General features: G+C 41.6%; 2 protein-coding genes across 2 annotated transcripts; both read right to left on the reverse strand.

The window, feature by feature from the left end:
- Positions 1-2,072: 2,072 nt before the first annotated feature.
- LOC111231833 (sodium-dependent phosphate transport protein 2B-like) lies at positions 2,073-7,114 on the reverse strand. Its single transcript, XM_022759086.1, has 12 exons — positions 7,069-7,114; positions 6,855-6,977; positions 6,639-6,767; positions 6,365-6,508; positions 5,583-5,694; positions 5,301-5,496; positions 5,123-5,218; positions 4,772-4,883; positions 4,182-4,349; positions 3,773-3,889; positions 3,553-3,677; positions 2,073-3,002 (listed from the first exon to the last, which is right to left on the reverse strand). The coding sequence occupies exons 1-12, from the start codon at positions 7,112-7,114 to the stop codon at positions 2,457-2,459; spliced, it is 1,914 nt and encodes a 637-aa protein (XP_022614807.1). The 3' UTR covers positions 2,073-2,456.
- Positions 7,115-14,261: 7,147 nt separating this feature from the next.
- LOC111231831 (chymotrypsin-like elastase family member 3B) lies at positions 14,262-16,713 on the reverse strand. Its single transcript, XM_022759083.1, has 8 exons — positions 16,627-16,713; positions 16,407-16,495; positions 16,180-16,277; positions 15,840-15,968; positions 15,358-15,494; positions 14,762-14,904; positions 14,498-14,650; positions 14,262-14,412 (listed from the first exon to the last, which is right to left on the reverse strand). Exons 1-8 carry the CDS (start codon positions 16,667-16,669, stop codon positions 14,395-14,397), a joined length of 810 nt encoding a protein of 269 aa, XP_022614804.1. The 5' UTR covers positions 16,670-16,713; the 3' UTR covers positions 14,262-14,394.
- Between the last annotated feature and the right edge of the window lie 403 nt (positions 16,714-17,116).

A 17,116-nucleotide genomic window follows, 5' to 3' on the forward strand; every position in this document is an offset into this window, starting at 1 on the left:
CTGACCAGGCTGGGACTGGTCCAACTTAAAATCGAACCTTAAAAATAAACTTTAGCGAAACAGCTGAAATCTACCCCTGATTCAGATTCTTTCATGTGCACCAGTTTCCACTGCATTCCCAGCCTGTGTGCAGAAAAGGCTGCTCAGATTGTGTATCAGGAAAAACTGTTTGGAGTTTCACCAGAGCAGTTTCTCTGTGGTGGGCCAGTGGTAGGCAAAGCCCAGTCAGCTGTGCTTACACCACTGATGCTGAGTGAACTGTCTTGAACCATTTTGTTGCAAAATGCTGTGTTGTGATAACTGCCACACACCGAGATTATTGACGGCTTTTGTGATGGATGGTGAAACTGTTGTACAACATGGTTCAATATTTATATTCACTCTCTTTATTGTATTTTATCATCTTATTTAAATCTGTGTTTCCGGCACTCTGCTGTTCTCCATCTCTGCCTTCTGAATCGTTGTTTCCTACATGAAGATAAAGCTGGTTACACTTTATGTGAACTCCGCAATCACACACTATGCTGACGGACAAAATATTTTTCCTACCAGCCACAGCGCATGGCCCATGGTACATAACTGTGCAGTGTAGCACCTTGCTGATGACTTTACAACTCAACGATACGTTTTATGCTAACAATGAACTCACACAGTTTATCTGCTATGTGAGAAAACATTGTCCTGAAATCGATTATAAAACTGTATTACTATTGTCTGCTACACTGATAAATGACACCTTGTGACTGTTAGTAATAATCAATTCATAAATAAAACCATAAAAGATGTAGTTAAAGTCTCCCTTTGATCTGAGAGTCCTGTACATGAAGTCTACCAGAGCTCCTTGACCTCATAAATGCAGAAAGGGCAGTGTCCAGGTACGGCAGTGTTGGTGGTGGTGGTGGGAGGAGCAGATAGTTTGGTTAGACTCCTGAGGTCAGAGAACTATATGTGGCGTCATTTCTTACTGTTGTAAGACCCTATATGATCATTTTTACCTGAGCCCTACACAAAACTCTATTTCAAAATCTATGAATTAGTCCTGGTTTTTCATTCAAACGTTCAGCAGGTTTTTACCAGCAGCTGAATTATCCACAGAGGTGTCCTCCTCTCTTCAGTGACACAGGACAGGACGTCTCCAGCAGCTGGGAGCTGAGCTGTCTAACATTTCCTCAGCTTGTTTCTCTGATAACTTCAGATCCAGACGTCCGACGACTAAAATCCTTCATCTGGTTCAAATATAGAGCTGAAAACCACCAAGGTGGAAAAGGTGTATGTGGCTTAAAACTAGATAAAAGTCAATGTTGAGCTTCTGTCAGACAAACACACTGACACATGATCATAGAGGAGATGATGTCAACGGTTTGGGAATTGATGGAAACATTTGTGATAATGTAAGAACACAATTCAAAAACACATAGAACATAGGTCGAGTTGTTTGTAGACCTTTTAATGTGGAAAAGTTACAGATTATAACTTTAAGGATTATAATAAAATATAAATGATTATTTATACCTGACCCCTACACCAGAGTCCATTTCAAAATCTATGAATGAGTTGTTCTTTTCCATTCAAAAACAACTTAGAAAAAAACATATTATATAAACCTTTTTTTCACACAAATTTAAAAAAGCTTTAAAATGTCTTAACAAAATTGAACCAAGAGCTACCAGGATTATGTTGTGCTAGTTATTTAGTTGTAGTGTGACGTCATAAACTTCCTGTTCTAAAGGACATCAGATGTGAAAGCAAGAATCTGTTTGCTACAGGAAGCCATTTTCTTTTAGCACATTTACGGGAAATGAGTGAATCTTCTCATCTATCATGCAGGACACATGCACAAGCAGCAATATCTGAGCTGGATATCAGATGTACTGACGAGAATGACATATCAGTCACTATGAATAACATTGAATTCAGGCTCTTTATATGAATCCTGTGCAATCTACAAGTAAATGATGAAACTGGAGGTCAAAAAATGACAAAACTGCACTTTAAAAATAACAATTTTTTATTTACAAATATTATATTAAAGTCTTAAATACTGAAGGATAACAAATATTTGAAATGCTACATTAAACATTTGAAGTTTAAATGTTCAAATTTTACAATAAATCCAAAAGCCTCTCATGTATATCATAAAAAATATAAAAATAACATTCAGAACCACCCAGAGTTAAGTCAGAGCAGACAGTGGCAGGTGGTGAGTCTGAACAATAAATTGAAAACATCATAAAATAAACATCACATGCCCAGAAACAGCAGGTTCATAATAATATGTGCAAGACTTCTCTTCATATTCTCCAGCGTGAAAGTCATTGACAACGTTAACTATAGTGCTCAATATATTATCCAGTACAAGTGAATCATCAACATACCACAACCTGAGAAGTGATGAACAATTACAAGTGTATTACAGATACATTATTGCATAAAGATACAAATTAAACTTGATGATATTAAAGATGCGTTGCTTTAACAGCCTCCTTTGTGTCCTCGTCTCTCGACATGGCTGGGTTATCGTACATCTCCAGACTCTTCACGCTGTTCTTTCTGATCTTTTCATCCTCATCCTTTTTGCAGCACTTGCAGCACCTGCAGCAGCAGCAGCAGTGTTTGCCACAGAAGCCCAAAGTCGAAGACACCACAGCGTCCCACGGCGCCAGGGAGCGCAGGGGCCTGGGCAAAAAGTCCCAGTTGCGCAGGACACTGGGCAGGCGGCGGGGGCATCGAGACTGCATCACATTGACGATGACCACAAAGATGACCAACGCAATGATGGGCACGCCGACGCCAACCAGGACTTGCCAACCAGCCAGCGACAGGCCGAACACAGACAGGGGGAAAACCAAGAAGCACAGGAAGAGGTAGAGGGCGGCAAACCAACGGTATTTTGCAGTATGGTTCCCCAGCCCCCTGGCCAGCCTGATGGGCACTCGCATGAAGGGGATTGGATACCACAGTAAAATACCCATGATGTTAAAGAAGAAATGGCAAAGGGCAATCTAGAAGAAAAAACAAAGAAATGACATTCATACAAGGTTATCTCTGTCAGATCCCAAAGAAAACTAAAAGCTAAATGCTAATGTCAGCATGCTAACATGCTCTCAATGCTAGCATGTTGACGTTTGGCAGGTATGTTGTTTACTATGTTCTCCATTGCAGTTTAGTGAACTAGAATCCGGTCAAAGTTAAAATTTTAATGGTTTATACAGGTTTATGATTATGATTATTCTCTCATCTGCCACACAACTGAATAGCAGTTATTACAGTTCATCCTCTTAGGACCATGGACCATCTGTACCTAGTTCAATGGCAGTCCATTAAATAGGAGTTGTGATATTTCACTAAAAAACAAAAATGTGAACTTCACAGTTGAGCTAAAAGAACAGTGAGGGGATCACAAAAGTCAGCCTCTGCGGAACATGAATGTCTGAGCCAAATTTCATTGCTGTCATTTCAGTACTTTTTGAGATATTAGAGTCTGGATCAACAGTCACGCTGCTAGCCTGGGTAAAGACAAGCACACAAGAAAATAATTTCACTGTGTCTCACCTGCAGGGAGTTTGCCAGGGTTTCTCCAGGGCTAGCCATAGCAGCAAGTATAGCTGTGGTTGTTGTACCAATATTTGAGCCCAGGGTCAGAGGATAGGCTCTCTCGAGGCTAATGACACCAATACCTGTTGATAGAGGATTGACAAGGTACAAATCCTGGAATCATTCAAAAATAATTGAAGAAATATAGATAAATCATTATAAATAAATGACAACTTACCAACAAGAGGAGTTATAGCCGAGGTGAAAACAGAACTGCTCTGAACAATGAAGGTCATCCCTGCTCCCACCATAATTGCAATATAGCCAGTAACCCAAGTGAAGGGGAAGGGGAAATCTGCAGTCAAACAGAAACACAGGAGGTGAGCAATAAACCTGATGAAGTGAGCACAGTGTGACTGCACACATTACGACCACATGACCAGAGCAAACGAGGACTTTTCATCAAAACAGTGTTTGTGCCTGAGCTTTCTCCGTCACACAGCAGGACCTGCACCTGGAGGTGAGCCAGAAGCACCAGGGAGGCTCTGCCTGTGCTGCTCATCGAGCATCACCATCGAAGCAGATGTGCCGACTATCAAACAGGCTGAAATGGTGCGTGCTGAGGAGAGTCTCTTTTCTTTCTGTACCTGTGTTGAGCACCTTCTTGATGACCACGGCCACCTGTCCCTGCAGCATGGAGTTGAGCAGCTTGACGATGAGGATGAGGCAGGTGCAGAGGACGAGCAAAGACAGAGCCAGGAGAATGAGGCCCACTGCCAGGTCCGGCAAATTAGCATTGGCGAAGACATGTTTGCCTGCAACAGACGGTCAAAGAGATGATTGGCATTTCAGTGTCAACTTTTAATGCATGCATTATGTGAGAGCTAGAAATAGCATCGTGTGCATGACTTTAACTAAAGCATTTACTTTATTGGGGGCAGGATACTTTGAAGAGCATGTTATGGTCAGCATGAATTCAGCGTGAAGACAGCATGAATAGACCTGTTGAGCAGGTGGACAGGTCGGGCGGGTGGGGGCTGGGGGTTATTAGCTGAGTCACTATAACGTCTCAAAGGTAGTCATTGTCGGGACATCAGAGGGTCTGCATGAAGGACGCTGTTGTGGTGGAGCGGCTCTCTCATGTTTCACTGAGCTTCAGTAGCTCAGGTAATCCTAATTGCTTTGTAAATGCTCTTTTTTTCCTCCAACCTGTACTCACTGATGGAGGCACACTTACATTTCTCTTGGTAATCAGTCCATGTCGTGTTCATCTCGGTCCAGGTCAGGTTTCCTTCTTCCCAGCAGACAGCGCCGGCAGTGCAGTTCTCCACTGTCACATTCCAGAAAGTCTGAGAGAAACGACACAAAAACAGGGGCAGAAGTCAATAATCAAGAAGTGATTTCACCTTCAGAGTATGAGCCAACAGAATCACTGTGGTCACAATACAAGAAGGAAAATATCAGTCAGTAACACAAAAAGCAGAGGTAACCATAGCTTTATCATGTGGTTTTGCTGTTATTGTGTTGTGTTCACTGTGGCAAACTAATAATTTAATGCATGTGATGCAGCTTGTTGTTGATTTCTCACCGTGTTGGTCTCTGTTTTGCACCACACTTTGATCAGACTCTTGTTTCTGGCTGCTGGGTCACCGGTGGCGATGCCGGTGATCACAGATTTGTCCAGCTAACAGAAGACACGTGTGTTTAAAAAAAAAAGACATTTCTTTCTCAATGTTAATGTTGCCTCCGAATGTCACCGTCTCTACCTGGACGATGGAGTTTGTGAGAGGGTCTGTGATGACGTTGAGCAGGTCAGGGGCGTCCTCGCCGCTCTCGATGTTGAAGGATTCGATGATGAGGAGGGTGAGTTTGTACAGGACGCCTGTGGCCACTTCCAGGGGCAGGAGAACCAGCACAGAGAGCCAGTTGAAGAAGTCGTGGACCGTCGCACCAGCAAACGCCCTGGAAGTGAAGGAACACACTCCTGAGCATGCACCGCACACTATACATGTGTCACAGGACGTAAATGATTACACACTCTGATTTACCTGCGGAACTCATTTCGATCTCCTGCCTGCATCATGGCCACGATAGTGTTGGTGACCGATGTTCCAATGTTGGCTCCCATGATGATCGGCACCGCAGACTGGACCTCCAGCACTGAAAACAATAAGTAGCATCATACTGTATCAATGTGTCACACGCTGTAGCAGTGACTCCCAACCAGGACTAATTCTACAGCTGTCAGCAGGAACGCGGAAAAACTGTGAGTGAACTCTGATTTGGAAAAAAAATAAAATTACAATTCAACAATAAATAAATAAATAAAGATTCTCAGACAGCTACAACAACTGAACACACGCTGCAATTAATAACAGGTAATAAACTATAAGCAAGACATTAGACTCATCTAAAAGCAAGTAATGGATAACTGGTTAAAACAAGGCTAAAAGTCAAGGATACATTGTTCAACACGCAGAGTCTCTGCCTCTGATAGAAGAATGCAACATTAACCAAACTGTTCTAAACACTGACTATTGTAAAAAAAAATGTTTTCAACAATATCCAATATAAATATGAATAATATCCTGTATATTATTTACAAAGGAACATCTGGATGATGACAGGTTGGTGCAATGAATACTTGAGTTCATCTGGTCTGTGGGGAAACGTCTGTGAGAAGAGGTTGGGAACCACTGCACTACAGAGTGCACAGGTGGATCATTTGTGTGTATTTAAGCATGAGTGTATGCATGCATCTTCCATTTAATGGTATGTGTGTGTGTGTGTGTGTGTGTGTGTGTGTGTGTGTGTGTGTGTGTCTACTTACATCCAGAGGACACCATGCTGACCACAATAGAGGAGGAGGTGCTGGAGCTCTGCACCAGCACTGTGACTAACACCCCGATCACCAGCCCGGCCACAGGGTTGGACAACACAACATTGTCCTGGAAGATGTCACCAGCAGCTTTGCCTGCACACACAGACAAACAAGCCTCAGGTTGAAAACACTGCATACACATTACATAAGCAGCACTTTGTTGGACCCAGCATTGCAAAGTAAATACACTACATGTGCAGCGAGTTCTGTGAACTGATTTTACCTCCGACCAGCTGGAACGCAGAGCTGAGGACGTCCAGAGAGCAGATAAACAGGTAGAGGAGTCCAAGCAGCATAACCAGCTTCACTATAGCTGTCACCACCCTCATGATCTTCCCTTTTGTATCCAGCTCTGTAAGAACAAACACAAAGTACTGAATCAGAGTCCGACTGTGTAGAGGCCTCCACACTGTGCTGTAAGAATGACAAGCTGCCTCACCTGACCACTTGACCCCAGTGTCTTTGAGCTCGGGGAGATCCCAGGGATTCTCCTCTGGATCCTCATTCACCAGGTCCACGGTGGAGTAAGATGGCAGGATGTCCCTAGCTGGAGCTTTGTCATCTAATGGAGGGCAGTGAGGAGGGAGTGTTAGGAAAAGGTGGCAAAAACACAGTCTGAAGAGATTCACAGTATCCAAGGGAACAGGACATACTGAGAGCAGGGGAGGAGTCAGTCCCCACTTCTGGTCTTGGAGCCATGGCTGCATGGACAACAGAAAAAAAAGTTTCAATTAAAACAAGATATAATTAATATTAATTAGCCTACATACAGTTAATGTTTTTAAAAGTTTGAATAATGGAGCAAAGCTGAAGTGTCACCTGTGCAAAACCTTAAAAAATAAACTGATTCTTTCACAATAGCCAATACTATGATATGCTATAATGCATTATATTATGGTATGTAATATCTGTTTAATATCTGTATAACCGTCAGGATAACACTGTAAAATTCAATACTGACAATAGCCTCAACTTTACCATGTTTAGACTTGCATTGAAAAAAGAGAAGTACAACCAGACCGCTTCAAGATCATCTGAACATTAATACATCCAGATAGAAATACTAAACACAGCTGCATCTCACACACAGTCCTCCGGGATCTGTAAGTAACTGAACTCTTTACCTCGACTATAACAGTCAGGGTGCAGTCCGTGACCGTGTTCTACCTGAGAGCAGCCGTGATGGTGGTAAACGCACCTGCTTGTCCGGAGCTCTGAGCGGTGAGTGTGAGTGGGAGGCTTCACCTGGGTTACCTGTTGCTCTCTCCGAGGCTGAGCGCAGCTTTTATAGCGCCGCGCCGCTCAGCGCCGCGCACACACACTCAGCGCTCAGTTCAAGGGTCGCGCACACATGTGCAGAGTACAAGTGGCGGGAGGGTGCATCTGTATGTGGGCCACGCTGCTCGACACAACCCAACATCTGCGGTCAGATGATTATCCAAAGTTATGAGAGGAGGCTGCACAGAGCTGACACTGACACTGACACTGACCCTGACACTTAACTTCTCTCTTTCTTTTCTAATACATTTTTATATACTATATTACTATATATTTTATATATTATGTCAAATTATATATCATATAATTATATCATATTATAATATATATTATACTATATTTTATACTACTGGCATATTTGTGCAATCTGGACACTGAGCCAGCATCTGTCCGCAGGCTTTAGTCTGAGCCGCGGGTGGAGCCCGAGGTACAGGTAATAGACAACTCCATCAAACATCAGTGAAAGCCAACAAACCGCCCCCTGGTGGCTGTGCGTGAAACACAAAGCTGCATTTCTTCTGAACTCTACCCAGTGGTAATACAGAAGTCCGATACTCTGTGGCACAAAGTAACACAGGTGTACTGCTGTTGTCATGTTTCTGTATTTTTAATGTGTCTTTTCTGAAACACTGGATAGTTTGATCTGTTCAGGACTCTAGAAACACTTCAAACTGAACAACATAAGAAGGAAACCAACACTGATAACATGACAAAGACTATAATCTGTAATGAAGGGTCACAAATAGACTTTACTTCATTGTTTTTATTCTTATTATCCTTATTAGAAGTTGGGTCCCACATGTCCACATCATATTAGTCTTCTGTTGCTCTTTGCAAGTTGTTGCACTGTGCTGTTAAATGTTACATTAAAATATACTATATAATTTGATTTGATGTATTTATTTTTATTATGTAACATTTGTGGACTCTGGTTATGTGTCAGACGGGTGCAGTTGCTGCTTCATGCAGTTCAATTCTTCCAGGTTCGGCCAACAGTGAGAGATCACAACTGTTCCTGAGGTATAAACACAGCTTGAAGCAGGAGGTGTAATGTATACCTCAAGTTGTATACGTAATCTGTATCCACTATCTTTGCACATGCTCCACCATGCATGTGTATACACATACTGTCATTGTCTCTCTCTCTCTCTCTGTCTCTCACACACACACACACAGGTTTATAGCTCCTTAGATAACACATGCACTCACACACGCGTGTCCATGCACACATTTATTGCTTATTAGTCCAGGTTTATAGCGAGAGATATGGCTGAGATATGACTGTAACAACTGTGCATATTACATCTAAAATCAATGGTGTGAATATGAGTGAATGATTAAGCCAGAATCATGTTGCAGTTACTCCCAAACTGCAGTAAAACAATCACAACAGATTTAATGCTGCACTTAAAAAAAAGGGTTCACTGGGTTGATGGCAAAGGATCAACTCTGAAGTCTTACAGCAGATCCTAGCTTGGTGAAATGTTTGAAATCTATGACGATAGATGATGATTATTATTACGGTACATATCTGTATGGACTACATGCTTCATTTGGCTGTTTAGCTGCTGGAGCTGTGGCTGACTTGTTGGTAAATGTCGGACTCACATGAGGGTTTCAGAAAGATGCACTTTGCTGATTTTGTTTTGCTCTGAAATTGAACTCTAATGACTTCAGCCTCTGACAACTCAAGAGTCCCCCAGTGATTCATGATTCATTCTGCTTTGGTCACCAGAGTTAGTTCTATGTGTTCCTCGCTCCCCAGAGTTCGATCCCTCGAGACGTTCTAAAAAGATTTTTTTAGGCCCATAACTGCACATGTCTAAAAGGCCTGTCATCCTCCTCTTCTACAACTTTTATCACTTTACGACCAAAGCGCACAAGTAAAAAAACATACCACTACATTCCTTAGTAACAGCTACCATAAATAAAATCAGTGAAAAAGTAATAGAACTTCTTTTTCCCTCTAGGACTTGTAACCTGGTATTCTAAAGTGATCCTGTATATTGACTGGCCTCATAACCAGCGATCATTGCACTGTAACACTCAACTGCTACACAACCAATAATGATTGCAGCTGCAGGTATATCAGGTACAGAGTGCTCAGCAAAACACCCCTACATAAGACATTAAAATACACACTATAACAAAATAAAACAGAAACAAAACAAACAGAAAACTTTACATTTGTTGGCTGGAACACAAACTGCTGAAACATTCTGCTCCCAATACACACGCAGTAAATCTTACCTATCAACACACCTTAAATCAATTACAATAATTCACTGCATTATCATAGAGTGTGTGAACCTTCACAAGAAAGAAACCCCAAGGTAAACATCTACAAAATAGCTCACATTTACTGAACACATACATTTACTGAACATACACATAAATATAGACATTTACTTAACCATAGACATTAACTTCATTAATTACAACTGAACCAACAGAAAACTGCTAATAGGACAACTTTCTACATTTGAAAATGAATTAACTCAAAGTCAACTTCTTTTCTTTTTTTGCACATTCTACATACATTTGTTTCCATCAAAAGGCAATATCACAACACAGAAAATATTGGTCATTTATATTAATTTTACAAAGACACTGAAGCTGTTGATGTGGTAAAATTCACAGCAAGAAAACTTGATGTAATTAATACTTTAATGAAATAATAATTTACATACGGTACCAGTTTTTTGCACATTCTGAGAACTAAAAGTAAAAACATTTAAGATTTTCAAAACAATTTTACTTATATATATATATATATATATATATATATAATTGTAATAGATATATAACAATTTTACATATATATATAATATATGATATTATATAAGTTAAAATGTTTTGAAAAATCTAAATGTTTATATATATATATATATATATATATATATAATAATATATGTATATATATATATATATATATATATACACACACACCCACATATACATAAAATAAATAAATAATAAATGAACTGGTACTGTATGTAAATTAATTTTATCAAGTTTTTCTGCTGTGAATTTCACCACGTCAACAGCTTAAAAGTCTTTTAAAAATGAACATAAATGACAAATATTTTCTGTGATGTGATGTTGCCTTTTGATGGAAACGAATCACTATAAAATTTTAATTATTTCTTCAAATATTGTTTGATTGCATTTCATCAGGAGTAATTATTAGCTGCAAATTGTTTTGCAGATAACAGACATAAAAGTCAGCTGCAGCACATAAAGGAGTATTGATAAAATTTCTATTTATCTACTTAGTTACTGATAATTGGCTGTTAGCGCCGGCGCCCACAGGCTTAGCTCCTGTGCAGTTATGACCAGTTATATTATATGTGATAGGATTTTGATTGGCTCAACAATGTATGCAGTTCTGACCTTGACCTCTCCACGGTCTACACTGTGACATGACCTGATCTGTGGAGAAGAGTGTGGCGCACTGTGAAGTATAAAGAAGCATATTAAAGTGGCTTTACTTTACAATTCACCTAGTTATTTATTGACTAGCCCATTAGGTTTGATGCAATGGTTTTTACCCATGTGATCCCAGGAGACCCACATACGATGGAAAAATCAGCTGAGACATACCTTTAACCTTTGGAATGCTGTTTTCATTGCCCCTCCACCCACACACTAATCAAAACACTTTGTAGTCAAGCCTGTAACTATGTAGTAGTTTTATTCCTCAGCAACTTTGTCAATCTGTCTGCCTCACAGTTGTATCTCCTGTCCCCTCCCCGTATGGAGCAGCACACAGTCATAATATCAGAACATCAGCCTCATAATATCCATCTTAAATGTAAACTATTGTTTTCTTTATGCGATTTGTTATGATACCGCAGTCAATCATTGCCTGCCGGGCCACTGAGTTGATGCTGCCTAACTGCCATGCTGGCATAGTCCACGGAGGGTCAAACTGTTTGCCCTCCTTCTACTGTCGGGGGCCACCCTGTAGTACTACGCCGTGAGTAGGCTGTGCTGTAATCCATAAAACAATAAAACTCAGCTGTTCCAACTCATGCAGGAGAGAGAGAGAGAGAGAGAGAGAGAGAGAGAGAGAGAGAGAGAGCGAGCAGCTACAGAATCAAAGCTGCATGCGAAGTAACGCTAAAATAATGTGAACTCTGTGTCTTTTGATCCTGAAGACAGTTTAAAACTAAAGACTGAAACAACACTAACATCATCTTTTCAACTGCCTGTTATAAGAAAAGATTGTGTGCACTTGCGGCAGTAATGATATCATTATCCACCCTGACCTTTAGCAGCATGGAAAGCCCCTTTGGTTTAGGATCCACGGTAAATGTTGAGATAATGGGAAAACACTCCTCACACACAACTACATGTCATTTTTTTTTTGAGTGGAACATAATACATAATGCATGTTGTTGGTGTCTTCTAATATATAATATTCCTGTGGGGTTGAGTGAGACCCTGCTGCCTCCACATGGTCACAACTGTAGGCTGAGGTGCATTATTTTAAAATCAACTTCCAAAATACATATGGCTGATGGAGGACAGAAAATACCACCTGGAGCAATGCCTCTCGCTGTGTAATGCTCTGTAGCTTACACACAGTTTATTGTGCACTGAAGCACAAAGGTTTTGCTGAGAGTCAGTCAGGGTGTCGTGACCCACCTGAGACACTGAACTGCCAAGGAAATAATTATTAACAATTTAAGAATTCAACCATTCTTACATAAGAAAGGAAAAGACTGCAGTTCAACCAGCAGCCCCCTGATAACACACAGCTTACAGTGTTTTAATGAAATTGATTATTGCGCTTCCTCAGTGACACAATAACAAAATAAAACTAGAATCACCTCCTCCTCCTCCACTCTGACTAGTTTCAGGTTACATCCCTGTTCATCCAGAGTCATAGGAAATATGAACTGTTTGTGTGAAATTTTGTCGTAATTTGTGTGTGAAGTCTTGAAGTTTTGTGAGGTCACACTGACTTTAACCTTTGACCACCAAAATCTAATCAGTTTATCCTCAAGTCCAAGTGAATGTTTGTGCCACATTTGAAGAATTTCCCTCAAGGCTTTTCGGAGATATCTCATTCACAAGGCCAAAACTGCATTTTGTGAGCTCACCACGACCTTAACCTTTGACCTTTGACCACCAAAATCTAGTCAGTTCATCCATGATTAGTTTCCTCGGTATAGACTGATATACACTTTGTCCCAATTCAGGGGCCACAACCTCCGGTCTATGGAGGTGTGGCTCTTTGTGGTCGTCGTGGTCCATGAAGGCCGAACCAAAATTAGACATCTGGTCCAAGGAGAATTTTCGGCGCGCGTCACCAGCTGTACCTGACATTACCTCTGCGTCCCAAAGCACGGCTCCTGTCTCCCAGCAACCGTGACAACACAAAACTTTTTTAACAGACGGCAGGGCTGAAAGAGTTTTTTCTTTAAGTCGAACTGAAACTGTAAAAGTGACCACTGAGAATGAGACACATTAAACTGATTAAAGAGGGGCAGCTTTTGTAAAGTTGTATTTCACATGGTCAGGAGGTCGGAGGTTGTGTCTTGTCTAGTGCCAGTATTAGAGACCAGTGCACTGAGTGGAGCTGCTGTGGTGCAGCCAGGTCTGAGCAGGTTCACACCTCCACCAGCAGGTGGAGACAGATACACGTCCAAAGGTTTGTGTTTGTCTGAAGCAGCAGCAGAACTTTACTCATCAAGAGACCTAGGTTAGTCCACCCTAAAGAAACCAGATCTCTCATTGACTGTTTCGTTTAAACACCAATGTCTTCATTTGTCATGACGTGAAACCATTCGGTTTTTGTTTTTACTTTTACATTGAGAGGAATTAGAACAGCTCTCACCTGGATGTGATGAGAGTCTCATTGTCGCAGATGCATTTGAATAAATCAGACATACATTAGACTGGATACATTTCTCTGCAGGGGCTGTTCTCAGCAAACACACCACTCACGCACTACAGTGAACTAACATTTCAACACCTTGTGGGCAGTGGTCACTCTAAATGTAAATGTAGACCCTTTCAGACATGACAGATTCAAACTTAGTTTTCAGCTTGCGCCTCGTGTGCTGTCATATATGATCTATACTAAAAATAGCTGCCTGTGGTCACAGACTGGATGTGTATTAACGCTGCTGTTATCTGATGCAGCAGACTGCGGCCGAGGCTGAGCATCAAGGTAAACTATCGCCGCCATTTATCTGATGTGAAATGCTGCTTTCCAGCTCGGCTCCCACCTGCGTGTATCAAACAGTATGTTCACTGGCGCCGACACTTGGCCGACCTTGGTGATGATTGATAGGAAATACTGATTCATAAGTCGTCCACATGCACGCAGTGATGGGCAGCCATTCCTCAGCCTCCTTATCACACAGCAGGAAGGAAGAAATATGAAGTGGTGCTGTGCGTTTTTACACAGAGGGAGAGTCTGTCTTCACTTTTCTCTCAGGTTTTATGAGACATGAAAAATGCAGATTTAGGTGACAGTGATTAAAATGCAAGTCCAAAAAGCCACACGTTTTTTTTCTACTGATGAAAGGTTTTAAAAACACTGTATACTTTTATTCTTCTTATTCTAATGTTTTTCAGTGATGACTGACATGTTGGTCCGTGTCTGACCCTGATGTTCAGCTTAAAAATGAACGGGACTCGGGACATCATTATCTTTTGGACTCGATCAGACGGTGTCCAGCAGATCCTCAGTAATGCAGCATGACCTGAGGAGATAACATGACTGGTTGGTGGCTGACACAACTGTGGCGTCGCTGTAGGTCAAATAAAGCAGGTGCATAATGAACTTACGTCACTGAGCCAGTCGGTGAAGGCAGAGGTACGGGTGAAGACGGTGGGCTTCTTGACCTCGTTGCAGACGCGGGAGGAAACGAAGCTGGTCACACCCTGGACGTACCACTTACCATCCTGACCCCTGCAGTTCAGAGGACCACCAGAGTCTCCCTGAGAGAGAGAGAGAGAGAGAGAGAGAGAGAGAGAGAGAGAGAGAGAGTATGAAGTAGATGACCTTGTTCACATCAGTGCGAGTTGTTTTCCTCTTGGTGCCTCACTCACGTTGCATCCGGCTACGACGTCTCCTCCTGCACAGATCATGGTGGTCTTGACGTTGATGCCCCACCAGTCGCTGCGGCTGCACACGCTGTACCCCACCACGGGCAGCAGGGCCTGCTGCAGCTTGTCAGGCATAGGTCCATGAGCTGACACACAGAGAGGACAGAGCTGAGCAACAGCACATGTATCTGCACTGATACTGTGTGCAGCAGGCAGACAGAAGTGTCGGGAACAAGACTTGAAAACTGTGATCAATTACTAATTCCTCATTGAAAAAGTATTCCACTAATTACTCAGTAGCAAAAGCTGACTGTAATTTGTTACACCACTCGGTGCTGAATAGGAAATCACATTACTGTAGCATGTTACTAGGTAATCTGTTACTATCCAACACTGGCAGATTGTTAATGTCAAATGTGCCGACCTTTAATGTTACACTGTTAAACTGAGTTAAAGGCAACATTTACACCTGTCCGATCCTAATCCTGTTCATTTTCTATGCAGGTAAAACACTGCAGCGACCTTCAGTGACCGTCAGCGATCTGCAGTGACCTGCGGTGCAAAAGACCGCATGACATGTGAGGACATAGTGACATTACTGTAAAGGTTGCCCCAGCCGGAGATGTAACACGGAGTCCCATGGGTGGGGATCTCTCCAGCCTCTGGAAGACAAGCCACGCTAACGCTGTCGCTCATGACGGGGCTCTTATCCAGTTTGAGCAGGGCCAGATCATTGCTGTGAGAAAATAATTACAGTCATGTTTTCACTTATATCATGAAATGCTGATGGTTGTGAAGGTTACAGTATCTTTTTTGTGGGTTCAGATTTTTTTAGAATGGTATCAAATGATATTTTTTTCTTACACTTTGTAGTACATGACTGTTTTATTTGCTTCTACATTTACTTGATATTGAGGGTCAGTATTTACAGCCGTTGATGAACAAACAGAATTATTTATTCTTGGTGAGGATGCAACAGGGGAAACAAACACAAGGTTATCTATTTATCTGCAAAAGGAAAATATTCATATTTTTATTTTTTATTTCTGCTGGTTCCCAAGGAGACATAAAATATACTCACCCATCACCCACATGGTCAATGTCCCACTTGGGATGAACAATGATACGCAGAACATCTCTGATCTGCTCAGTCCCCTCCTGCTGACTCATGTCGTGCTCTCCCAGCACCACACGATACACGTCTCCCGGCCTGTCAGACAGTTTCTATCATTTAATAACACATTATTATTTCCATTTTCCTCATGCTGCATATTTCCACACTTCTGGATCCCATTTATCTCATATTAGACTTCAACATTGTTTATGTGTGCGTGCTGCAATAAAGCCTTGACCTCTGTCTCTCACTCTCAGTCGTTAACCCCTGAATCACACAGTAGCTATCTTATCTCATTGTTAGTCACCAGATGCAATGTCCAGCAGTCAGCACCCAACGAGGTGCGATCAGAGTTCCTCCACAAGTGTGATGGTAACGGCTGCCATGTTTCACCTGCAGGGAGATCTGAGGAGGGAAGAGAACAGTGAGGACATAATGTGTCCTTGACTGCTTTGAAAGGTGCCTATAAATAAAATGTATTGTTATTTATATTCTCAATAAGAGAAAAGTTCAGTGGATTTAAAACATGCTTACCTGCCAGGGCCAGCTGTGGGGGCGGGCATCCTGTCCATTCACCACCCTGTTGGTGTCAGGCTTTACAGCAGGTGTACCACATCCAAAAACTACAAACACATGATAAAGTTTTCTATAAATGAAATTAATATAGTGTTTAATCTTAACTCCCCTTTCTGTATTGTCATAACTGCTTCTTCCTTATTCTGTCTGATGTCTGCAGCCAAGCCAGACTACTCACCATATGCTGCCTGAAGCAGCAGGAGGACCAGAGCCTGCAGCATGATGTCACTCTATGGAGGAGACACACACACACACACACACACACACACACACATGCATTTAGTCCAGCTCTCTTATACCTCCTCAGTCTGTCTGTCAACCTAAATGCAGATTACATTGAACATCTGTTATCAGCCTCCACAGCTGATTGTAGCTGGGAAAGAACTTCCTGTTCCACAGATGCATCAGCTGCTGTGCCAGGACACCGGGCCGATCTGTCTGCTGGTGCAAAAAATGGCAGGTTTATCAGAAGTGAGAGAGACAAACTCAGCATGTGCAATTTAGACAAGACTGATAAAGACTATTAAATATTTAGAATTAAGGATGAAAAATAGGCTTTGGGACATGAATGATGTACCTCATAATATTGAATTCAAGATAATGAGATTCATAATCAGCAGTGGAAGAAATATTTAGATACTTAAGTAAAAGTAGCACAGTGGGAAAAT

This window comes from Seriola dumerili, unplaced genomic scaffold (genome assembly GCF_002260705.1).
Source record: "Seriola dumerili isolate Sdu_G_001 unplaced genomic scaffold, Sdu_1.0 BDQW01000319.1, whole genome shotgun sequence".
Classification (NCBI taxonomy): domain Eukaryota; kingdom Metazoa; phylum Chordata; class Actinopteri; order Carangiformes; family Carangidae; genus Seriola; species Seriola dumerili.